This window comes from Motacilla alba, chromosome 11, assembly GCF_015832195.1.
Source record: "Motacilla alba alba isolate MOTALB_02 chromosome 11, Motacilla_alba_V1.0_pri, whole genome shotgun sequence".
Lineage (NCBI taxonomy): Eukaryota > Metazoa > Chordata > Aves > Passeriformes > Motacillidae > Motacilla > Motacilla alba.
Window position 1 is genome coordinate 16,639,329 of NC_052026.1, and position 21,917 is coordinate 16,661,245.

Here is a 21,917-nt window from a genome sequence, read left to right on the forward strand (position 1 = left end):
TTACCTTTTTTTGTCTTGTGTTAAAATGTGTTACATACACTACACCAATTTTGTACATTGCTCCCTTACTGTTTGTCTTGCCAAAATTTAGTCTGGAACAATCTGTGTTGAGAGGCATGGTTAAGATAACTAGAAGGTGATCATGTCAAAAGCCAGTATATTGCAATTTTTTTGTAGGTTGCTGGGATTATAATGAACCAGATTTATGCCATAGCAGCACTGAGTTCTTTTGCCTATGTCCTTCAAGTTGCTCTGATCTGGGTCCTGGGCTTTTGCCACTTTGGAGACAGAAGATAAGAGAATGAATTTTGATTATGTTACCACAGGAGCTCAGCAGTAGTTTTATAGCGTTTTTGCTGAAATATTGAAACTTTCCTACTCTGATAAAAGTCTTCTAAAAGCAGGTTTTTTTTTGTCAGAGCTTACCTACCCCCAAATTTATGCTGTTTTTTATTAGCTTCGTTAGTAGCAACATGAAGCTGTACAATGAGATTTATCAAAGAGGAAGGTTATCAGCAGCTTTGTATTCCAGGGTTTATCTAAACAAGTTATGTCTTGGTTTTGTGTTGATTTTATTTTGATGTTTATCATAGCATATTATTTTTTTCAGCTGACTCTAAAGATGATACTGATAAATGGTTGTGTGGCTTGAATATCTTGTATCAAGAGGTCATGAGTGCTCCCACACCTTCAATCACAGAGAGGTATGTGGGCATATTTTCACTTTGTGAGACTGGGAATTGAAAGAGGAAAATCTGAATGAAATTTTTAAGGTGCAACTAGTGATGCTTGCCAATTACTAAGAACACTTTTCATTTAGTGTAGGACACTGAAACCTCATATGGAAATTCTCAATGTCTATTTTGCTACATAGGTGCTCTGGAGTCACACTGTGCTTCATACACTAATGTGAGCTTGCAATTCACCTTGTTCTGTGCACCCGAAACAAAACCTCTTCATGAGGTCACAAGAGCAGCTGGTGTTTGTGTGTTGGCTTCTTGGAAAATGCAAAAGTCAGCCATATGAAGGTGAAACTGCACCTTTGTCCTTTAGAGGATGTTATGTGAGAAACTGCTCAGGCTCAGATTGCCAGTTCTGTGGACCAGGTTTCAGTAATGTCTTCATACCCCATTGCTTTTCATCACTGCTGTTAGTGAGGATATGCTCTGCCCTTACTTGCTCCCTGACCAAATTGTCGCTTTGACACTGGTGTTGTCAAACAAGAGTAATTCCTTGTTGAGGCTCAAGATCAGCTTAGCAGTGCATTCATCTTTTAAGTCAAAATTGTGTATGTATTTATTCACTATTGGTGCAACTAAAAGTATTTTACTGTGGATCTAAAACTGGCATGCACTGTAATGAGAATTTTCTTTAAAATTCTCTAAAACCCTCTTCCTTCCCTCTAGTTATTAATTTTTATGCATCTAACAGATATTTGAGCCAACAGCTCAAAGATAAATCTGGCAGAAATCATTGACTTTATGGAGTTACTCCAGTTTAGATTAGCTGAAGTTTTGGCTCACTTTGTCCTCTTACTTTTTTACAGCTTTTGGTTACTCATTCTTTTCTGTCCTGCCCACCCTTCCCCTTCCTGTGTTGTTTATGTGACTTTAAAATGCAGCAAGTACATATTTACAAATGTGGTTAAAAAAACTGGCTGGAGCCTTGAATGCTGTACTGGTAATGTTACTGCTTTGCTAAAAGAGATGAATCTTAAGACCTTTAAGTATTTCTATTGAGTTTTGTCTGTAGAGTTTGAAATTTTATTTGCTGTATATTCTTTATAATTCTTAGATTTATTTTTTTTCTCCCTCTTCTACAAGCTGGCTGAGAAAGCAGATCTATTCTGTTGATCAAACTAGAAAAAATAGGTAAGAAGTTCTGTCTTTTTTCAGATTTTTTAGTGAATTTTTGTTGCAGATTCTAACATGGAATAAAAAGACATAAAGAATTCATTGTCCAAAATGTGGAGTATGAGATCCCTGAAAATGGCATTTGCCCTTGCTTTAGCAACTTGAGTTTGGCCTTTTGCTAAATACAATATGTTCATAGCATTCCCTCAGGTTTATGTACATGGTATAATGAAGAAACAAATGATTGACAACTAAGTATTTTAAATTTTAGCCTAGAATTATTTTGCCAGAATGAGCAAGGTGTTATTTTAGAGATTGAGCTTGGCTGGCGAGTGCCTGGCCGTGGGCTTGTCTCTGCCTTGTATTTGAACAGACCAAAGCCAAAGAATCACCTCTGACCTGGTGCTTCTCAAGTGAAAGAGGTCCCAGGGGTTCAAGCTCCCAGTGTGATGTGTGGCTTCATGTGTTTGAGTTTTGGTAGTTCCTTTCAGCTCCATCTGTGATGCGGCTTTGTAGCTTTTACACACAAAGGAGACTTTAAAAAAAAATGAATTCAGCCGCACGCCTCTCCTTAGAGTTGCCAGAAATTGTGAGCCTGAGAAGAATGCTAACTTTTTCCTCCCTTCTGTGTTATTATTTCGCCATGATTTTTCTCTTTTTCTGGAACATGCATTTTATTCTAAAGTACAAATGAGTGTAGAAAAGCTTATGCTTTTCCTGTCGTGTGCACCTTATCCCAAAAGCGAACTGCAGCGAGGAGTTTCATTGTGTGGCTGAGGCCGTGGTATTGCAGGAAATCACACCTTTGTGCAGACAGCATGTGGCACTGTGCAGGCTGAGCTGAGACCCCGTTTCAGAGCTGTGTTTCCTCAACTGCCCACAGTTCCATCCTGTCCTGGATATTGACTTGTACCCCCTGGTGCATTTTCAGAACTAACCCTGCAATGGGGGTGTGTTGTTGGGGTTCACAAAGCAAAACCAAATGTTGGGATGGAGCAGCTGTGGCTGACAGGAGGTGTCTGCTGAAGAGGTTTCATTTGTTGCTTTTTTGTTGTTTTATTGCTACAAGGCAGCTTGGTTGGGACCAAGGAGACTTGCACTTGTGGAGAGGGCAGTTTTTCCTTCTCTTCCTAGATGATTCATGCTTTTAGAAAAATTCAGAAGAGGTGTTTGGACTGAGGTCTGTCGTGTTCAGAGCTGTGGTTTTCAGGCAGGTTAATTGTAAAGGTTAGGCTACCAGGCAAGTCTTGTTCCACAGGTTGAATTTTTTTCCAGTTGTAATGAAGTCCCAGCTCTTTGTTTTCTCTTGCCCTTGTCTGGCCAGAGGAAATTGCTTGTGCTTGGTGTTTAGGGTACAAATGGAGTGCTTGTTCTTGCTCCTAATAGTGGCTTTTTCCAGAGGTCTGGCGACGAGGCGGAAAGCCAGGAATTTCCTGAGTTCTAATCTGGCTTGGGCATGGACTTTGGCTTAGTTCCTTCTTGCTTTGCCTCTTTCCCTCTTGCACAATGGAGATGAGAATATCTCACGGGGTAGCTGCTTGCATGGACAATGTACAATGGAATGTTACTTTCATCTACGTGCTAATTGGTTTTGTTGCTTTCAAGCAACTCTGTTCAGTCCTTTTGTTTGCAGAGGTTTAATGGCTTCTGAATTGTCCTGTAGGCCAAGGCAGAGTCCCTCAGTCTTGTTTTGTTGAGTGCTGTTGGTATTGCTTTAATATTTTGTGGGCTTCAGCAATAGATCCCACAGCTCTTGTACCTGTGCTCCCTTGACTTGCTGCCTTGCTGTTATCTAGAAAACTTTGGTTTTTGCAGTATTGCTGGGATATCACTGGGCATTCTGAAACTCTGTGAAAACAATCAGCAGGTCTGTGTAAATGGAAGGGAAGACTTGGTTGGGAGAGGAGAATGAGATCACGTTCAGATGTTGCAGAAGGGAAGAGTCTTGCTGCTGCAAATCAGCATTACCAGACTGAATAACATCTGGAGAAAAAGGTTAAAATGGTATTGAAAATTTGGCCATTTAATTTTCTGTTTCTGCTCATCTGTTCAGTACAGCCTTTGCAGGATGTTTTCTGTGTCTGTAATCCAGTTTCAGTGGAAGAAAGGCTGCAGTTCATCTGACCACGTATAAACATCTACATTTGAGCTGATTATCTAGATCTGATTATTGCTGAGAGAGAAATACATATCTATGCAGCATGGTTCTTTTAATTCCAAATTAATTGAAATGCCTGTTCCTCCATGTCTAGCTTGCTTCCATGTAGGTGTTTAGATAAGTTTACAGGTATGCGAGATGAACCATACACAAACTGTTTCAATAGTCACATTTATGTGTTGATAGAAAATATGTGAGTAGCTGACTAGACACAATACATCTATGGTGATTTTGCTATCCTTTTTCTTCTCCTTTTTTCCCCCCAGTATCAGTCTTAGAGAGCTGAAAACTGTCCTTCCCCAAGTAAACTTCAAAGTGAGCAGCATGAAGTACTTGAAGGATAAATTTGCGGTAATTACCTGATTACTTAAATGTGTTTGGTATTATCTGCTAAGTGTTGATGTTTATTTTAGGACACTTCATTTTTTTTTTTTTTTTGATTTACATCATGTATAGTTAAATAAATTATACTGATTAATCTATCAGCTTGACTTTGCCTATATCTGAGGGTATAAGAAAATACAGACATAAATGTTCCTTTTTTTCATTGTGTGGGTGACCAAAGCCAACATTGGGTTTTGAGCTCCAGTACTCAGCAAGTACATAGAAAAGTATTTTATCTTTCTTTTTCTTCTGTATGAATTTAATCTTAATTCTTTTCCAATATGATCAAATAATAACCTCTTCTCTCCAACTAATGCCAATATTAATAACTTTTGAAGGTCATTGCATTCCTACAGGAACCTTGAATATCCCCACCCTTTCCTGCTTTCCAACTCTCCACCCTTAAAGCAGACATTCTTGCTTCTGCTGGCCCAGCTAACCATGAGTAAATGATGCTCTACTTCTCTCTTGGTCATGGAAGTGGAGTGAGGGTGCAAAATGCGAGGCCAAAGATGGGGGTTAGGAGCATTATGTCATAAACCAACATCTGTTTTCTTGTTTGTATTCTTAAAAACATGAATGAATTTAAAAATCCAAGTGGTTAAAAATAAATAAAGCTGGAGTAGAACAGAATGCGTGAGAGAATGCCAACTGTAGTAACTCATTCACTGTGCAAGGGCAGTTCAGGGAATTCTAAATTCACTGTGTGCTGCTTTCTGTTGTAGGAAATAGGTGCTCACAAGGAAGAGCTTACTTTTGAACAATTTCATTTGTTCTACAAGAAAATAATGTTTGAACAACAGAAATTGGTAAGCTTTTCATAAATAGTCTTTATACTATTCAACTTCTGTATCAGAGTAGTGACATCTGGTTATCTTTTTGTTTGTTACTGATTTTATTTTTTCCTAATTTTTGGACCAGAAAAAGAGTGAGTGCTGTACTCAGTGTGTAGATAACACTCACTGTCAGCAACTGGCCTAAGGAGATGAACAAGTCATTAATGTTGCTTCTTGTGTGTTGGTAGTAGAGATAGGCACAGACATTAGTGGTTTTTAGGAGGAGTTATTTTTGTGAGTTAATCCAGGATGCTGAATGTCTTTTCGTTAGGTTTGGCTGATTTTTTTTACTGGTAGAAGCAATTCCATATTCCGGATTACCAGCAGCAAGTCCATTACAGGACGTGCATGAGACAGTCCTTGGGAGGCATAAATGTAGTGGAATTACATTTTAGCTAATTTAAGTGGCAACTGCCTGACTACTGTTCCTTGTATTTGCTGTACAGATTCATGAAGCTAGTGGAAACTGCATACTTTTAGTGACTCTGAAAGTTAGGAACCCTTTAAAACTGTGTGAAAACACATAATTTGAAATTACTTGCATGAATGTCTTTCTTCACTATGTGCTCATTGTGGATTCAACTTTAATTTTGCAGATGCTAAAGTAGAAGCTTCGATAGTCAAAGGCAATGCTGATTTTCTGGCACTACAGCTTGTGCTGTTTAAAAGTGATGCTGAAATCATGGTGAAGTGATAAAAAACCTAGATTAACTGGCAGGATTTTAGTTTTGGCCATGAAAGTCCTGTTAATTAGCTTGAGCAGAAAGCTGAAGAGTAAAACACACAGCAAGGAGCCTCTCTGACTTCTTTAAGCTCCTGTTATTGCCCTGTGTGAATCACTGCAAAGAAATTTCTCAATTTGCTTACAAGTGCTTTGGGTCACTTGATAAGTTTCCTGCAACCTCTAACGATGCTGTGCCAAGCTAGAAACAATTTAGGTTTTATATTCACTTGAATAAATGTGATGGATGATACTTAATTCCAGTTTTTCTAGGATATCAAACAGTAAAAGCTCCCCAGAAATTTGACTGCTTGTATAAGGTGCTTTATCAAAGCAAGTATTTTGTCTGAGAATTGTGTTCATATTGAAAGGCCTGAAGTGCAGCTGCCAGCCGTGGCAGTATGTTTTTTCTTATGCATTTAATTAAAAATGGGTCTTGCCAACTTGTGTGCAACTCCTCTAGAACAGGCATTTATTTCCCCTTTCCAAACCAATGGACTTTATTAGATGGACTTCGATAGAAAATTGGATATTCTTTTATTATTTATGGTTTTTTTCATTTTTTATGTTTGATTTTTTGTTTGTTTGTTTTTTTAAGATTCTTGATGAATTCAAAAAGGATTCCTCTGTTTTCATTCTTGGGTGAGACTTTTCATTTGTATTATTTTTCTGCATTTTCATATGGTTGTAGTGTTGCAGGATTGTTTTTATATTACCTCACTTTTTTAAAAAAATATTTTTTGTTCTAATGTTTTAGTAACTGAAAAGAAATCATTAATATTTTTGCATTTAGAAAGGTGAACTTACATCGGAAGTAAGTCCTGGTAATTGCTTTTTACTTTCTGACTACAAAAATGGTATGGACTGAAGTTGCCTGTCCTCTGATTTTATAAAGAGCTGAACAGAGATATAGAAGGACAATGTGATGCAGAAGGTTTTGCTTCAGTCTGGAGAGTGGTGTGATGCACAGGCTTTGCCTGGAGCTGAGCTGAATGCTGAGAGTAATGGTTTCTGCATCTTCCACTTGATGGACTTGAAAGTTTAAGTAAAATGTGTTCAGCATGAAGAAGGTGCCAGGCATTGCTAACGCGTTGATTGTGGAGTAAACTGGTTTATCTTAGTTTTGAATATGACACTAACAGAATAAGGAAGTAACTGTACAATTTGCTCTGAGTATACTGAGTATTTCCTTAGCTCTGGGTCATGTAATAATTAAACTGTGAGGCTGCTTAAATGCACAGATTTGTAAGCACCTTCTGGTACCAGATGCTGCTGTGTTTGTGACTTACAAGAGGCACATCAACGGTATCACTTTTCCTTGGTGAAGCTGCACCTTGCCCCCTTTTTCAGAAGATTTTGGTCTATCACAGTAGTTCATCTAAATATTATAACGAAGGAATTACTCATGAAGTGTGGCTCTGTGATAATTTAAAAGAAGCTTTTCCATGTGCCTCAACTAAACTTACCAAAACCCTGGTCAAGTTAATTCAGCTCATTTGCTACAAAGCAATGACTATGGATTTGGTGCTTTTCCCAATGAATCCCTCTCAAAAATACATCAGGAATCCAGGAGGCTCAAAATACAGTAATTGGATGATACAAGCCTACTCTAAATCCCATTGAAATTATAAAAGGTCTCTTGCTGGTGGCAATGCCTTTGTACTGTAAATCTAAGATACAAACCCATGTCATCTTCTGCTGCAACATCTGAGTAACCTCTCTTATTTCTTGAGCTTCACTTTCCCTTTCTTTTTTTAAAGAAATACTGACCGTCCAGATGCTTCAGCAGTTCACCTCCATGACTTCCAGAGATTCCTGCTACACGAGCAGCAGGTGGGAAGGTTACAGAAATAGTCAACTCTTTTTCTTGGGGTTGTATCACAGAATTCTGTGCTCATTTAAAAGGAATGTGAAGAGTCATAGAATATGATTGATGCCACTGTAATACTGGGCCTTGGAAAGATTTCTCCTTTGTTGCCATTGAAGTCCACAAGAACTATTATTTTTCATTTCTATAAAGCCTCTGAAGGTGCACCAGAGGACAAGAGGGAGGACAAAGTAAATAAGGTTTTAACAAGCCTCCACTTAGTCATGTAGATAAACAGAGAAGATTAGAAATAAATGCTGTGTGCAGTCAGAGAAGAATGCCTGGTCTGGTCAGTGCTGTCATCTGAGGGGCACTGGGGTAATGCCTTGGCCATGACCCCATTTTTGCAGCTCTCACGTTGCTACATGCCTGCATTGCAATCAAAGGTAATTTCCTATTGAATAGAGCCAGTTAGATGTCCCATGCCAGCAAGCAGATAAGGATGAAGGCAGGGATTGGAACTGTGTTTTCATGGATTTCTGTAATGTTATTTAGCACAGACTGCATGTGAAAAAATGGTGCAGTATTTCCTAGGCACTGCTGAGCTCCAGGTTTGCAAATGTGATTGAAAAGTGAGACCTACACTTCCTGTGTAAGCTTGCTACTTTCTTTTTCTCCCAATTTCACTGTTTTCAAAGGATGTTTTCTAAGGCACTGTTTTGTAAGGCGTTCAGAAATGAGAGAGATTATAGTTAAGGCATGTCCAAGGAGGCCAGCTTTTTTCTCCCTGTCAATGCACATATGTACTTACATAGTGTGTCTCTCTCTCTGTAGATCTCTCTGTTCCTTGTTTGATTTTACATAACACCACTTCTAAAGTTTTTTTTTACTGTATTGCAATTATCTGAAGGAATCTTGGGCACAGGATCTCAGTAAAGTCCGAGAACGAATGACAAAGTTTATCGATGACACTATGAGAGAAACTGCTGAACCTTTCCTCTTTGTTGATGAGGTGAGATGATCATGCTTTCTAGTAGTTCTCATAGACTTCTCTCACAGAATTTTCACTGGGTGGCAGGACCTGTAGTCCTCTCTTGCTGCATTGCTGGGTTTCCTTAATTCTCATTGGGTAAAAATGTTTAAATTCAGTCTCTTTGTATTGTAGTTCCTCGCTTACCTATTTGCAAAAGAAAACAGTATTTGGGATGAGAAATATGATTCAATAGATGTGCAGGACATGAATAATCCTTTGTCCCACTACTGGATTTCTTCCTCTCATAACACGTAAGTTTCCAAAAGTCCTATTGTCTATCCCAGTTCAAACAAATGTAGAAACGTGAGAGAGACAGTAAATTATGCTAGAAATGTGCTGTGTGGATGTGTGAAACCTTCCTACAGTGTGGTTTAAATGTGGCAAATGGAGTTTCTGTGACTCTTTTTTCCCCTTCTCATAAGATCTTACAGTTTTGAGGTACAACTCAGCTGCCAGAATACCCGAGTCCTGGTAAAAAATATAAAGTATTGAGTTGAAACTGTTCTGAAAGCCTCTCTGCTTTCAAAAATTTAAGTTACTGAAGGGGCTTTCTTTTTTTCCAAACACCAACAGCTTCACTGAGCTCATGTCAGAATTCATTAATTGTACCAAGTATGCGATGATGAGTTTGAACTGTCTTCAAATGAAGGGGATTTGCTCATCTGGCACTGTAGTGGAAAACAAGGTGGAAAGAGAGGGAGGAGAGTTGATCAAAATAATGCAGGGAATGCAATAAAGTGGATATGGATACAGCATACAGCTGTATTTTGAAGTATAAGGTGTGATATTACTCTAAATACCTCCCACATACTCATGCAAGAGCATGATGAGGTTTAGGTGGGTTTCAAATCTCATTATTTGCTCTCTAGAATGATATCAGGGTTGGTTGCTATTTAGATTGAGCCTTTAACCTGCTATAATTTGGTCCATTCAAAAACCTGATAGCATCAGCAAAGTCTGGTTCTTCCGTCAGAATTAGAAAAAACAAAACAAACCAACAACAAAACGACAACAGAAATATCAACATACATTGTCCATAACAGGAGGCAAAATATCACCCAGTGAGTGAGTGAGATCAGGCTGAAATTGACTGCCTCTCTTTTTTAACATTTCTTTTTGCTCCTTAGGTACCTGACAGGAGACCAGCTTCGCAGTGAATCCTCCACAGAAGCTTACATCAGGTGCCTCAGGATGGGCTGTCGATGTATTGAGTGTGAGTAAAGAGCTTGTGGAGTGGTTTGTAACATTTGGTCTGTACAAGTAGTTTCCCATGTTTACCAAGAAAGAAAAAAGAACTGAAATCAAGAACTGTTTGCTTTCTGAATTGGAAGTTAGTCATATAAAAATCACTGATTCCTAAATTGTTTTTCTTATGTCTCACCAATGCCTTATTCACTTCCTCTGATTCTTGTTCCCAGGCAGTTTTAAGAGAGTCCTCCTAAATCTCCTCTCCCTTTACACCAAAAATTCAATCCTGAATCTATATGAAAGCTTAGGATTTAAGCTGGAGTACTTGTATAGCATAGATAGTTTATTTACCTTCATTGTAATACAGACAAGCCTAAGGCACAGAGATTTTTGTGATGTTGTGCCTTTTGTCATCCTGTTTAACTTGCTTGTAAATCAGTTAATGTCTTTGTTCTCCATGCAATTGTGTATGTGTCTGCAGCTCTGTACTTGTGTTCCTTATTGAGAATTTTCACTTCAATTTCATATTGTTTATTTGACTAATGTAAAATGTATCTCAAATTAGAGTTTCAGGGTTGAAATAAACAAGACAGAAGCTCTCAGCTTGTCACTTGTTGGAGTGTATTTATCCCTGGAAAAGTACTGTAAACTAGTAGATTGACACTATAGTTGCCTGAATCTCTTTCCAGATTCCCACACAATAATGCTTTGGGAACATTTTGTAATGTATTTTATTTGTCTTGCTCTTACTTAAGTAAACTTAGTTTCCTCTGTGAGGGAATAAATTCATCTGATGGAATGTTTTATTAGAATATTAAGGTCTATTAATCAGTATATAGAATACTGAAGTTTTGGATGTATTCTTCTTACCAGAGTCATTTAAAGAGCTACCTGGTCTCTTACTTTTCCCACTGCTTGTGTTTCCTAGTGGATTGCTGGGATGGTCCTGATGGGAAACCCATCATTTACCATGGATGGACACGGACAACAAAGATCAAATTCGATGATGTAGTGCAGGCAATCAAAGACCATGCCTTTGTTACATCTGAGTAAGCTTTATTTTCTTTCTGCCTGTTTTCATGTGCTTAGACCTTTCTGAACTGAATTTCTCTGTAATCTGGGGCAAAAAGTAATCAGAGAATAATGGATTCCAGTAGCCTTCATTATTGCCACATGTGGGTGTTTAATAGATGCTGTTTTGAGGAAGAGTCCCAGTGCATAACCATTTGTGGCTAAGGAAGATAGTGAGTACCCTGAAGTAGTTTTCAGCTCCTTTTTTGGGTCTTCTTTTATTAAGTTGCAAGTGAAACTTCAAATGCTTAATAGTATGTCTGAAATCTTACAAAAAATTAACAAAATGGTACAATTGACAAATAATAGTCTGTCATGTGGTGTTTCTGTTGTAGGGAAGGTCTTAGGTGAGAAGATACAGAACTCATAACATGTCTACTGAGCTGGTAACATTGGTTTAGATCTGCATCTCTGCCCTTCTTTAACTTGTGCTGAAATGTCCTTGGCATGAAAAATATTACCCAATAATTGAGGAAGAAATCAAGCTGTCAGTGTCCTGTTTTTCCATGTTACCACTTGGACACAGAGAGGCAGTATTTTCCCATGTGGCTCAGTGTCTGCACAGGAACTTTGTGTTAGTGACAGCCATAACATGAGATGCATTATGGTTTCAGACTCTTCTCAGAGTACATGTGAAGGAAAACAGACATGATTTTGAGGAGAGGAGAAACAAATTTTCACATGATGGTGCTTTAGCAGTGAAACTGTGCCCAAAGACCTTGGAGGGAATCTTTATCCTTGCAGATATTCAAATCTTGGCTGGATAAAGTCCTGAACAACCTGATCTAACCTAGGAATTGAGCCTTCCCAAAGAAGAGGTTTGGATTAGATGGGCCTTCACAGGTCCCTTCTGACCTTGGCAACTCCATGATTGCACATCTGTTATTTGTTGTGCCTATATCTTCCTTTTGTCCTCTTGTTTCCTTTAAATATTTTCTCTCATCTGGGGGCTGAGGGAGGGTGTTGTCTTCCTTGCCTTGCCAGCTGTAGCAAAAATAAATTGTTTTCATTCACCTTGGTTTTGTCCACCAAAGATACCCAGTGATTCTGTCAATTGAAGAGCACTGCAGTGTGGAGCAGCAGCGACACATGGCCAAAGTGTTCAAGGAGGTGTTTGGGGATCAGCTTTTGATTAAGCCAGTTGAAGCCAGTGCAGATCAGCTCCCATCACCAACCCAGCTGAAAGAAAAAATCATCATCAAGGTAGGCTTGCTTTGTGTACTGGGAGATAAAATAGGAGAACAAGAGCAGGAGCCCGACTTCACAGATTAGTTTCAAGAAACCCCTTGCTTGAAGTGTTTACTGGTGACATTTGCCAGTAATGTACAGTGTTCTGTAAAACTCTGCATTACTTGGTTTCCTTTGCAGTAAGTGTTGGCAGTTCAAGTGCCAGATCAAACGTCAGCTCTTTTCTAAAGATCTTCCACCTCCTGAAATGTCACTGCTAAATTTCAGCGAGGGTTCACTGCTGCAGATGTTCATCACAGAAGTTTTACACCATGTGGCCTGCTTAAAAATGATAGAAGTATGTTTTTGAATAGGAAGATAGATCAGTATTACTATTTTTTTTCAAAGACTGCCCTTCATTCAAGTGAAACCCAAAGCTCTTGCGGCTGCACACTGAAGCTGTAAGGATTTCACAAATTGATGAGTTTGCTAACTCAGTGTGATTTAAATATGCAGTTTAGTGAGCCACTTGTGAAACACAGAGACACTGCTCTGAGAAGGCAGTCCCTGTTAGTGTGTGACCTTGTGGGCAGTGCAGGTGTCTTATGAGCTCTGTTGTGCAACAACAACACAATCAAATGATTTCTCAGATTGAAACTGTGGTAGAACTTTTCAAACGGCAAAACTTGGTGAAGAATCTCAGGGCTGCTTGTGATCTCTGTAGTGAAATAATAATTACTTTTGTCCATGCTTCTGTTTTCTTGCTTTTGTAACAGTATTGCATCCTATGTATTAGGCATCTGAATGGAAGAAATAAGGGTAGATAGGTATAAGAATATGCTCTTGAATGTAAGATTGGAAAAACCAGAACCCCACTGTAAGGCGGAAAACTTCTGTGCTTAAGTTGTTGGGGATTTTTTTTGTTCTCTCCACACTGTCTGTTTTTTCCATGCAGAGCAGAGAGGGGACTTGCCATAGGCACATGATTAATAATAATGTGACAGATCTGATTTTCAGGGAATTACAAACTATTATGAGTCACATGATTAATAATAATGTGACAGATCTGATTTTCAGGGAATTACAAACTATTATGAATGTGCGCAAGAAAACATCCATATCACTCTGTGCTGTCTAAAAGAGCATTGATGAGTCTTTAAATAGATCAGCACCTGCCAGTGCTGGTTGTGTTGTTTGGCTTTTGTTTGGAAAATGTTGTCAGTAAACAGACAGAGGCAACACCTACTTCCCTGGCCTGTGAGATTTTTCAGATAGGCCTGTCAAAATTAAATCAGCCAAGAGTAGGCTGTGCAGAACTGAACACGGTTGAGGTCTGATACGAGATGATTAATCATATCATTAACTGTAGTTAAGTAATTGATGTTGCCTGTGGCCCCTTGAGACACTTTTGTGAACTCTCTAAAGAAAGTAGAACTTGACCCCTTTTTTCATAAGTGATTTCCCTTGTACTCATTTTTCTCATAAAAGGGTGAATTCCTCATTCATTTTAATTCCTTATCTTTTCCTTTTGTTTTGAGTTTTGTTCCTTATATGCTACTTTCTGCAGAAGGATTCCTGTTTATCCTTATTTCTTGGTATGTGTCACTTCATGTTTTCTGTTCTCCAAAGAATGGGGAGATCTTATCAAACTACTTGTTTCTTCACTGCTTCAATGATACCTCTGCTAGTTTTTTTAACTTTTATTAATGGGATCTAAATTTTAAAGAAACCAGCTTCAGCTCTGTTATTCCTTGTGGAACATCTGCTGTTATAATAATTGACAGAAGGTGGCTGTGCAATGGAAGGAGGTACTTCCAGTAACTCTGAATGTGCTGGAAGACCATGACCTATTTTATGTGTGATTATCCCTGAGTGTATGAATGTTGATTTTTTTTTCTGGTTTTTAAGCACAAAAAACTGGGGCCAAAGGGAGACATTGATGTGAACTTGGAAGAAAAGAAAGAAGAAAAGAAGCAACAAGGAGAACTTTACATGTGGGACACAATAGAACAGGTATTATTTCTATGACATCTGCTACAGGTTGTTAATCAGTTCTGTAATACTGAAAATTTACATGAATTTCCATAATATTTCTCTAAGTAACATAGTCAGTTGAACAGGTGTGGATGAGGGGAAGAAAGCCTTTTTTTAATTGTTGCACCCTGTTTTGAGATTGTGGTTGAGAGTGGTTAGTGAGTTTCCCTCTATTAATGGTTTTAATATCTCCCAACTTTCAGAAATGGACTCGGCACTACTGCGCTATTGCTGATGAAAAGCTTTCATTCAGTGATGATATAGAACAGAGTGCTGATGAGGATTCATCCAAGGTGATGGCTGTGTTTTATTGTTTAAGCATGTTCTTTTTATTATTTCATATTATTTTAATGTCTGTTTGTCCTGGTGAAATTTTAGAGATTCTGTATTAGATTTTGTGGGGGAAAAAAAAACCTATAAAAGGGTCTTTGCCAAGGTCAACTCTAGTTAACCTTATTTTTAATAAAATAACTTTTTCCCTTGGTTACTGGAGGACTTGCAAGGGAGGAGTACAAGGACAATGAAATATAATTTCAGTACTTCTGTGCTAATGGTGATGTTTGCACTAAGTATTACTTTGAAGTATTACTGCTATTCTCAAACTAAGCAGAATGAACTAATGTGTATTGTGTTATTACCCTGTTACTTGCCTGCTGTGCATGGTAAAGCAGGCTAATTATGAAGGTGATTGGCTGGAGAGCTCAGGCCGAGGAAGAACTGAAATCCTGAAATAGTGGATGGTTATATATAACCAATAACAAGTACTTAGTTTCAAAGTCATAAAACTAGAAATGCGCTATAAAAAATTCTTATTTTCTGGTCTAGGAGGTGAAAAGAACTGAACTGCACTTAAAAGAGAAATGGTTCCATGGGAAAATGAAAGGGGGGAGAACAACTGCTGAGAAGCTGCTCCAGGAATATTGTGCTGAAATGGGTGGCAAGGATGGGACGTTCCTGGTTAGGGAAAGTGAAGCTTTCCCTGATGACTACACCTTGTCCTTCTGGTATGGTCATTGTCACACAGATTTAATGGGGGATTTATTTGTCTGGGTTTGGTGTTTTCTTTTTTCTTCTGGTTGGAATGTTATAAGGAATAGTGTCAGATGGATTTCTAATCCAGAGAGCTGTCAGACCAAATTTTGCAGAATAAGTTTATGCCAGATTTTAAACTACTGTCAGTTGAAAATTACCGGTTTTGGTCCTATAACCTCCCTTGTCAGAATGTTTGTTGCTTGTTACTTTGGCTGTTTTACGAGATGACACAGCTTTCTTGCCTCTTCACAAGCTCCCCAAGTAGTTGACCAGGAATGGGTGGGGAAATGCTTGCAAAAAAGAAAATCTGTTACAAACCCTGTATTTCCCTTATGCTCCCTCTTACTCCTTCAGGAGGTCAGGCCGAGTCCAGCACTGCCGGATCCGCTCCACCAGTGATGGGGACACTGTGAAATACTACCTGACAGACAACCTCACCTTTGACAGCATCTATGATCTCATCCAACACTACAAGGAAGCCCACCTGCGATGTGCTGAGTTTGAGCTGCGCCTCACTGATGCTGTGCCCAACCCCAGCCCTCACGAGACCAAAGAGTATGTATAGAAGCCAAGCACTGCTCTCTCTGCCTTGCTTCAGGTGGGAATTCTGCATAGAAAATTCCCTGGATTCAGGAGCACACTTCAGTGTTGCTTGTCTGTGGAAGTTTGGGGAATAGGCTTCCTGAAGGATGCTGAGGGAGAACAATGACTTTGGGAGAACCTGGTACAACAAAGAGTGTTGACTGGGAAAGCAAATTTCCTAGCAGCATCTGGAAGATCAGTGAGAACTGTAATGCTGTGGAAATGTGCCAGATCTTCCTTTGTCTGTGCAGTGTTTTACAACACCCAGTGGGTTGGATGTTTAGTAGTTGGCTGTGGTTTGGCAGCTGAGTGGTCATGGCCTGTGCCATCTGGAAGCTCTGTTCCTGGGGCAGTGAGCCCAAACAGCTACATTTGCCTTAACCCCACCCTCTACCTCACCCTGTCAGAGCTGGTTGGGCTGACTTCACTTCGTGTGATAGGAAGTAAGCACAGTGCTTGTTTCCAGCTGGTAATTGTCTGCCATAGATCCTGGGCAGAGCTTGCTCTTGTTTTTTTGGCAGAACATTGCTATCGCTGCCCTTCATTTTGTTTTCTTTGCAGTGGGCAAAAGTAAATCTTTGCATGTAAAATACTAATCATTGACTTTAAAATTCTTTTTTTTTTTGCTCCCCTGGGATCTGGGAGTCACTGACCACCTATAGATGACTTTGGAGGCCAGTGAGAGGGGAAGGAGAATTTAAGAGTTAGACTTTCCTGCCTTTCTGCATAAGCTGGAGATACACTGCCACTATAAGTGGCCACGGCTTCACTGAAGGCACATTGGATCCAAGACAGGTCCATCCCTATGGCGAAAGATAAAATCAAGCTCTGAGTAAAAATACAAATCCCTAGTGTCTTTCTTTTGTCTGTGTTTAGGCTTTATCTTAAATCTACTCTGTCAAAATGGAATAAATACTGAAAACCCAATGGCAGACTAAAAGCAGGATGCAGTGCCTTTGTTTCAGGAACAAATGCAGATTTATGTTTTATGATTTCAGACAGACGAGGTGTTCTGATATATTCTTGATGCTTTCATCCAAAATAAACTGCTGTCTTACAATGTTTAGTAATAAACTGCTGTCATAGGTGCCGAGGGGGGGAAAATCTAATGCATAATTTTTCTTAGAATGTTAGAAACTCTGTTGTTAATAACACTGTCTGTTACTTTCCAAAAATGACATTTGACAAGCCTTGCAGTGCTTTGCCCATTCTGGTTTTTCACTGTTGCAGCTGGTACTATAACAACTTGAGTCGGGGTGAGGCAGAGGACATGCTCATGCGAATTCCTCGCGATGGAGCCTTTCTCATTAGAAAGAGAGATGAACCTGATTCTTTTGCCATGACTTTCAGGTAAGAAAAGACAGATATGACTACCTTACCTAGCAGCCCAACAATATTCTGTTTTTTCTTTAAAAAAAAAAGGTCTTTTTAGAGTCATGCTATTATTGCTTTCAAACTTTGAATAATTAGTGTGGTTGATTTGTGCAGCAGGTCCATGTATGGAGTGTGTGCAAGAGTTAATTTGTGACTGACCTAAACCTTTCTGCTTTTATACAGATTGTTTGAGCACCAGCTGTCCCCTTCCTCCCATACAGAACTATGGGTGGCCCTTCTTTCATTCCCTGACACTCCTTGCTAAAGAGTTATTTTGAAGTTTCCTTCAAAACTGCAGTGCAGGTGCAGGTTCATCAATGATTATATGTCCTTATCCTGTAGAAATCCTGACCTGTCATAAAACTGAAATTTCAAAGTGAAATTGCTGGCTCCTCTTGCCAGGGGAAATAGTTTGGAACAGCTTTGTGGTTCTTGTAAAAGCATAAATGAAATATATAGAATTGTGACGTTTTGCATCATGCCTTCAGATCAAAGTGTGCTTCTCTGAAAATACATAGTTTAGCAAAATATAAAGCTGCTTACCTACATGCTTTATTGTGTATTGAAGTTGTCCAAAATTCCCCACCCAGTCTCCTGTGTACTTTGGGGTGAAGTTTTCTGCTGTTACCAAGGTGGACTTTGAAATCACTGGAGCTGCAGCATCTCAATAAAACCATTTCACACCAGGGAAAACAAGAAGTACCGAAACTTCAGCAGCTTGAAAAGGATGTAGGGGTCTTTTTGGATGGGATGGTTGTCAATGGATGGTTTTACTGCATTTATCAATGCAAATGCAAACCTTGTGTTCAAGCACAAGAGATTTTTTTCTTTAAAAACTGATTTCCGTAACTATCAAAATAATTATAATAACCATAATAATTGAATAAAGGAGGCTTTGTTAGAGAGAGAAGTCATTTCACACAACGAAGGTGGACAAAGCAGCTGTGGTGCAGTTCAGAGCCCTGGGGCTCTCCCTGTGAGCACTGGCACCTTTCCCAGCTGTGCCCTTGTTCTGCAGGGCGGAGGGGAAGGTGAAGCACTTCCGAATCCAGCAGGAGGGGCGGCACTTTGTGCTGGGCACCTCGGCCTACTTTGAGAGCTTGGTGGAGCTGGTGACCTACTACGAGAAGCACCCGCTGTACAGGAAGATGAAACTGCGCTACCCCGTGACAGAGGAGCTGCTGGAGCGCTACAGCACGGTACTGGATGGGCTGGGATGGGCTGGCATGGACTGGCATGGACTGGCATGGGCTGGGCTGGGCTCTGGCTCTGGTACAGGATCTCTTTGGGATGTTAAGCAGGTCACTTTCTAAAAAATTGAGATGGCTGTACTGACTTCTCTCACAAAGGTGTGAAGAGCAGCTTCATCTTTGATTAAAAGCCAACTCTTGCCTTCCCCATGATTTGATTAGAGAAGCCCTGCTGTGTACTTGGGGTTGTTGCCTTGCTAAAATGGGTTTTTGATAGTAGCCTTGCCTACACTTGGCCCTGTCTTGTATTGTTGAAGTGGGCATGATATCACCCTGGTTTTTTAAGTTCTTCTAAGCCTTCTGATGTTTACATTCTTGTAATGAACTTTCTCACGCACTTTATATAAATAACTTATTGTTTTGCATTCTTTTCTGGAGGAGGAGAAATTTGATAAACTGTTGGTTTGTCCAGTGTCATTGGAGAGGTGGCACTGTCACCCTCCAATCCAGTGTCACTTTTGGAAATCTATAAATGTTAGAGTTGGAAATTAAATGCCCTCTTTTTTACCTTGGAGAGTTGCGTGTCCGCGTTGTTTTATTTCGTGTCCTATAGCGACAGGCATTGATCTTAAAATGATCATGCAGATGCCAATTGCTAAGTGCTTCATTAAAAACGAAATACTCTGCTGTGCCTCTCATGCTGGACATTTCAGGGATGGTGTCCCACTGCCTTCTGTGGTAAGAGGTACCTCTGAAAGCTCACTGTGAGAGAAGCATGAGGAAGTCTCCCCAGGAGACTTGTCTCTAGCCATTGACTAAACAAGGAGCCTGGATAATTAACTGAGGATGAAGGGCTATTTTCTGGATGGATGTGTTTCATTTTGAGGGAGCTTTGTTTTGGAAAGCCTGAGGTGCTGTCTTCACTTTTCAAGTATATGTCTTTTAGAAGCTGTGGGAAGCTACATCTGGCAGGTCTGCGGAAATCAAAACCTGGGGTTTTTGTTTTTTCTGGGGAGATTAAAAGAGACTAAAAAGATTTTAGACCTCAGGACTTTTTTATAATGTTGCCTGTAGCAGAGGTTCTTTATCTTAGGACTGGGTTCAGATGGAGTCACAAGGAGAGGATAAAATGAAAAAAATGACTCTGTATATTGTTGTAGAGTTATCTAATGAAACCAATACTGGTACTAAAGTACTGTAACACAAAAATCATAAGTGCAGGTATTTCATTTCTGGTTGCACATAGAATAGTATTCACAATCAAAAAAACCTTGTGACTGATTAAGAGATTCCTTTATGAGGTATTGCTGTTTCACTATGTTTTATTGTTCATTAAAGTAAGGCATAGACAGATTAAATAACACACTCATCTTCAGTTATGTTCAACTGTAGAAATGAGCAAAACAGAGGTGACTGGCTTCCCTCCTCTTCTCTTGGCCTGTGTGCTGTTAAAAAGGTGGTTTCAGAAATAAATGTTCAATAAACAAGAAGTACTTTTGTAACTTTTTGATTCCTGAAACTTGATTATTTTTTCTTCCATTTTTTTTAGGAAAAAGACATTAATTCCCTCTATGAAGTCAAGATGTATGTGGAGCCCAGTGAAATCACCCCCACAGTGGTATGCTTTAAGAGAGATATTGACACTTACTGTAGACTTCTGAAAGTTAGACTTGCTGGTTTCCTGTTGGCAGAAATAAAAAGAATTGAAAGCATCAGGCTGCTTGGTTTAGGGGGGACTGGACAACAGAAATTTAAAGGCTGTGACTTTTTCCGACCTTCTTGTTAAAATTTGTACCCACACATTTTCTTGCTTGCATATCCTGTAGTGATTCATTCAGACTGGAAATTTGGGCACTTTCTGCTCTTGGGTCTGTGGAAGTGATTTGGTTTGTGAGCCCCCAAATTAAATACCTGTGAGAGGATTCAATTTGAGAAGGCCACAATTTCATGGAAAGAAAGTACAACACGAACATTTCTGTGTTTGTGGGTGTCTATGCACTCTTGTTCCATTAGCAAACATGTTCTGCATGCACGAGTAAGTGCAGAGTTTATTCACATGCTTTCTATAAAAATTTGGTACCTTTGGTCTATTAATAAGTTATTAGAGTTTTTATCCATTATATTCTGTTTTAAAAACAGGTGTCCCAGCAAAAATTACTTATATATAATTCTTGCTAGTGCCTGCCTACTTGTAAATTCTCATGAAATCACCTACTTGTAAATTTTGTGACTAATTCCTTTTAGTCTTTTTTTGCCAGTGAATTTGCATCGCTGCTGAAACATTTGGGTTGTAGTAAATGCAAGATAAAGGTTTAGCTCATCCTGCTGAAACTTTGTCTTCCTAAAGGAATTGTGACCAGTAGGATTGCTGATGGGGTTTTGAAGTGGAGGTTTTGTAGGCACCTAAGCCTGCAAACTCCAACGTGTTATAAAATAGAGGATTTATGTGTCACTTTGGTTTTTTAAAAATGTTTGGGTTTGTTTTCTACCTTAATTATGTTGCGGCATCCAAGAAAGATTTTATTTTTTCTTTTTTTTCCAAGCTGATACTTGAAGAATGCCAGAGTAGCATCACTTACTTCCACCAATAGATGTCACTCGGGAACTTCAGTGTTTTGTTTTCTAAGCTTCATGACAACAACGAAAAAATCCAATCTGCCCTATTTTTTTTTTGTTTTAAGATTGCATTATTGATTATTTTATGACCTGTCCCTCCAGATGACCCCTTTGCTCTGTTTCTCTTAAAGCCTCAGAGAACAGTGAAAGCCTTGTATGACTACAGAGCCAAAAGGAGTGATGAATTGAGCTTCTCTCGAGGAGCTTTGATTCATAATGTCACAAAGGAAACTGGAGGCTGGTAAGGACAAAGATTCCTCTTGGGAGGACTTCTGGTGACTTGCTAGATGGAGGAAAAAATAAGCTTTGAGCAATAGTTTTTAAAAACTGCCTGTTGTCTGATTGCTGCTTATTAACTGTGCTCTTATAAATCTTTATGCCAGTGTATTAAAAAAAAAAAACCCCAAACACAAAATCCCCTCATCCTCAATTCTCCTTTCATGTCTTTTTCATTTTTCTATCCACAGCAATAACCTCAGCCTGCAGAATCTCCATAGTCTGGAATATCCCCTATTTGTCCCATAATACATCCATCCTTCCTGAACATTTGTGTGTTCTGGGAAGTCATTGCAATCACTGCTCTTCTTCTGTCCTTGCTCTGCTAAGCATTTCTCAGGAATCAAACCCACCTTTTGTAGTGCTCTGTGTACAGTCTCCTTTCATAACAGGTATTCTTTTTTAGCTGGCTTGTAAATTGCTTGGAAAGCTTGGGAATCTAATGTTTCCCTGTAGTTTCTACAGGGTAATCAACCACATAATAGTATTTTTAGTACTGGAGGGGGAAAAAGCCTCTTAAGTCATTAATTGCAGTTTACAGTAACTGTAATCCCTCTGAAATCATCTGTTACTACAGTTAATGATTGCTTTGTTA

At 39.2% G+C, this 21,917-nt stretch overlaps 1 protein-coding gene across 4 annotated transcripts in view; it reads left to right on the plus strand.

Annotated features, from left to right (window-relative positions):
* Nucleotides 1-21,917, plus strand: part of PLCG2 (phospholipase C gamma 2) — a 55,170-nt gene that overhangs the window by 17,219 nt on the left and 16,034 nt on the right. For all 4 annotated transcript variants that reach the window (XM_038147943.1, XM_038147942.1, XM_038147941.1 and 1 more), the window contains 19 exons: nt 611-704; nt 1,824-1,871; nt 4,278-4,362; nt 5,121-5,204; nt 6,551-6,594; nt 7,713-7,785; nt 8,670-8,771; nt 8,925-9,043; nt 9,920-10,005; nt 10,909-11,029; nt 12,086-12,254; nt 14,127-14,231; nt 14,456-14,545; nt 15,078-15,256; nt 15,639-15,839; nt 17,097-17,216; nt 18,259-18,439; nt 19,980-20,048; nt 21,178-21,287. In XM_038147943.1, the coding sequence (XP_038003871.1) occupies nt 611-704; nt 1,824-1,871; nt 4,278-4,362; nt 5,121-5,204; nt 6,551-6,594; nt 7,713-7,785; nt 8,670-8,771; nt 8,925-9,043; nt 9,920-10,005; nt 10,909-11,029; nt 12,086-12,254; nt 14,127-14,231; nt 14,456-14,545; nt 15,078-15,256; nt 15,639-15,839; nt 17,097-17,216; nt 18,259-18,439; nt 19,980-20,048; nt 21,178-21,287 (2,080 nt within the window). The remainder of the gene's footprint in view (nt 1-610; nt 705-1,823; nt 1,872-4,277; nt 4,363-5,120; nt 5,205-6,550; nt 6,595-7,712; nt 7,786-8,669; nt 8,772-8,924; nt 9,044-9,919; nt 10,006-10,908; nt 11,030-12,085; nt 12,255-14,126; nt 14,232-14,455; nt 14,546-15,077; nt 15,257-15,638; nt 15,840-17,096; nt 17,217-18,258; nt 18,440-19,979; nt 20,049-21,177; nt 21,288-21,917) is intronic.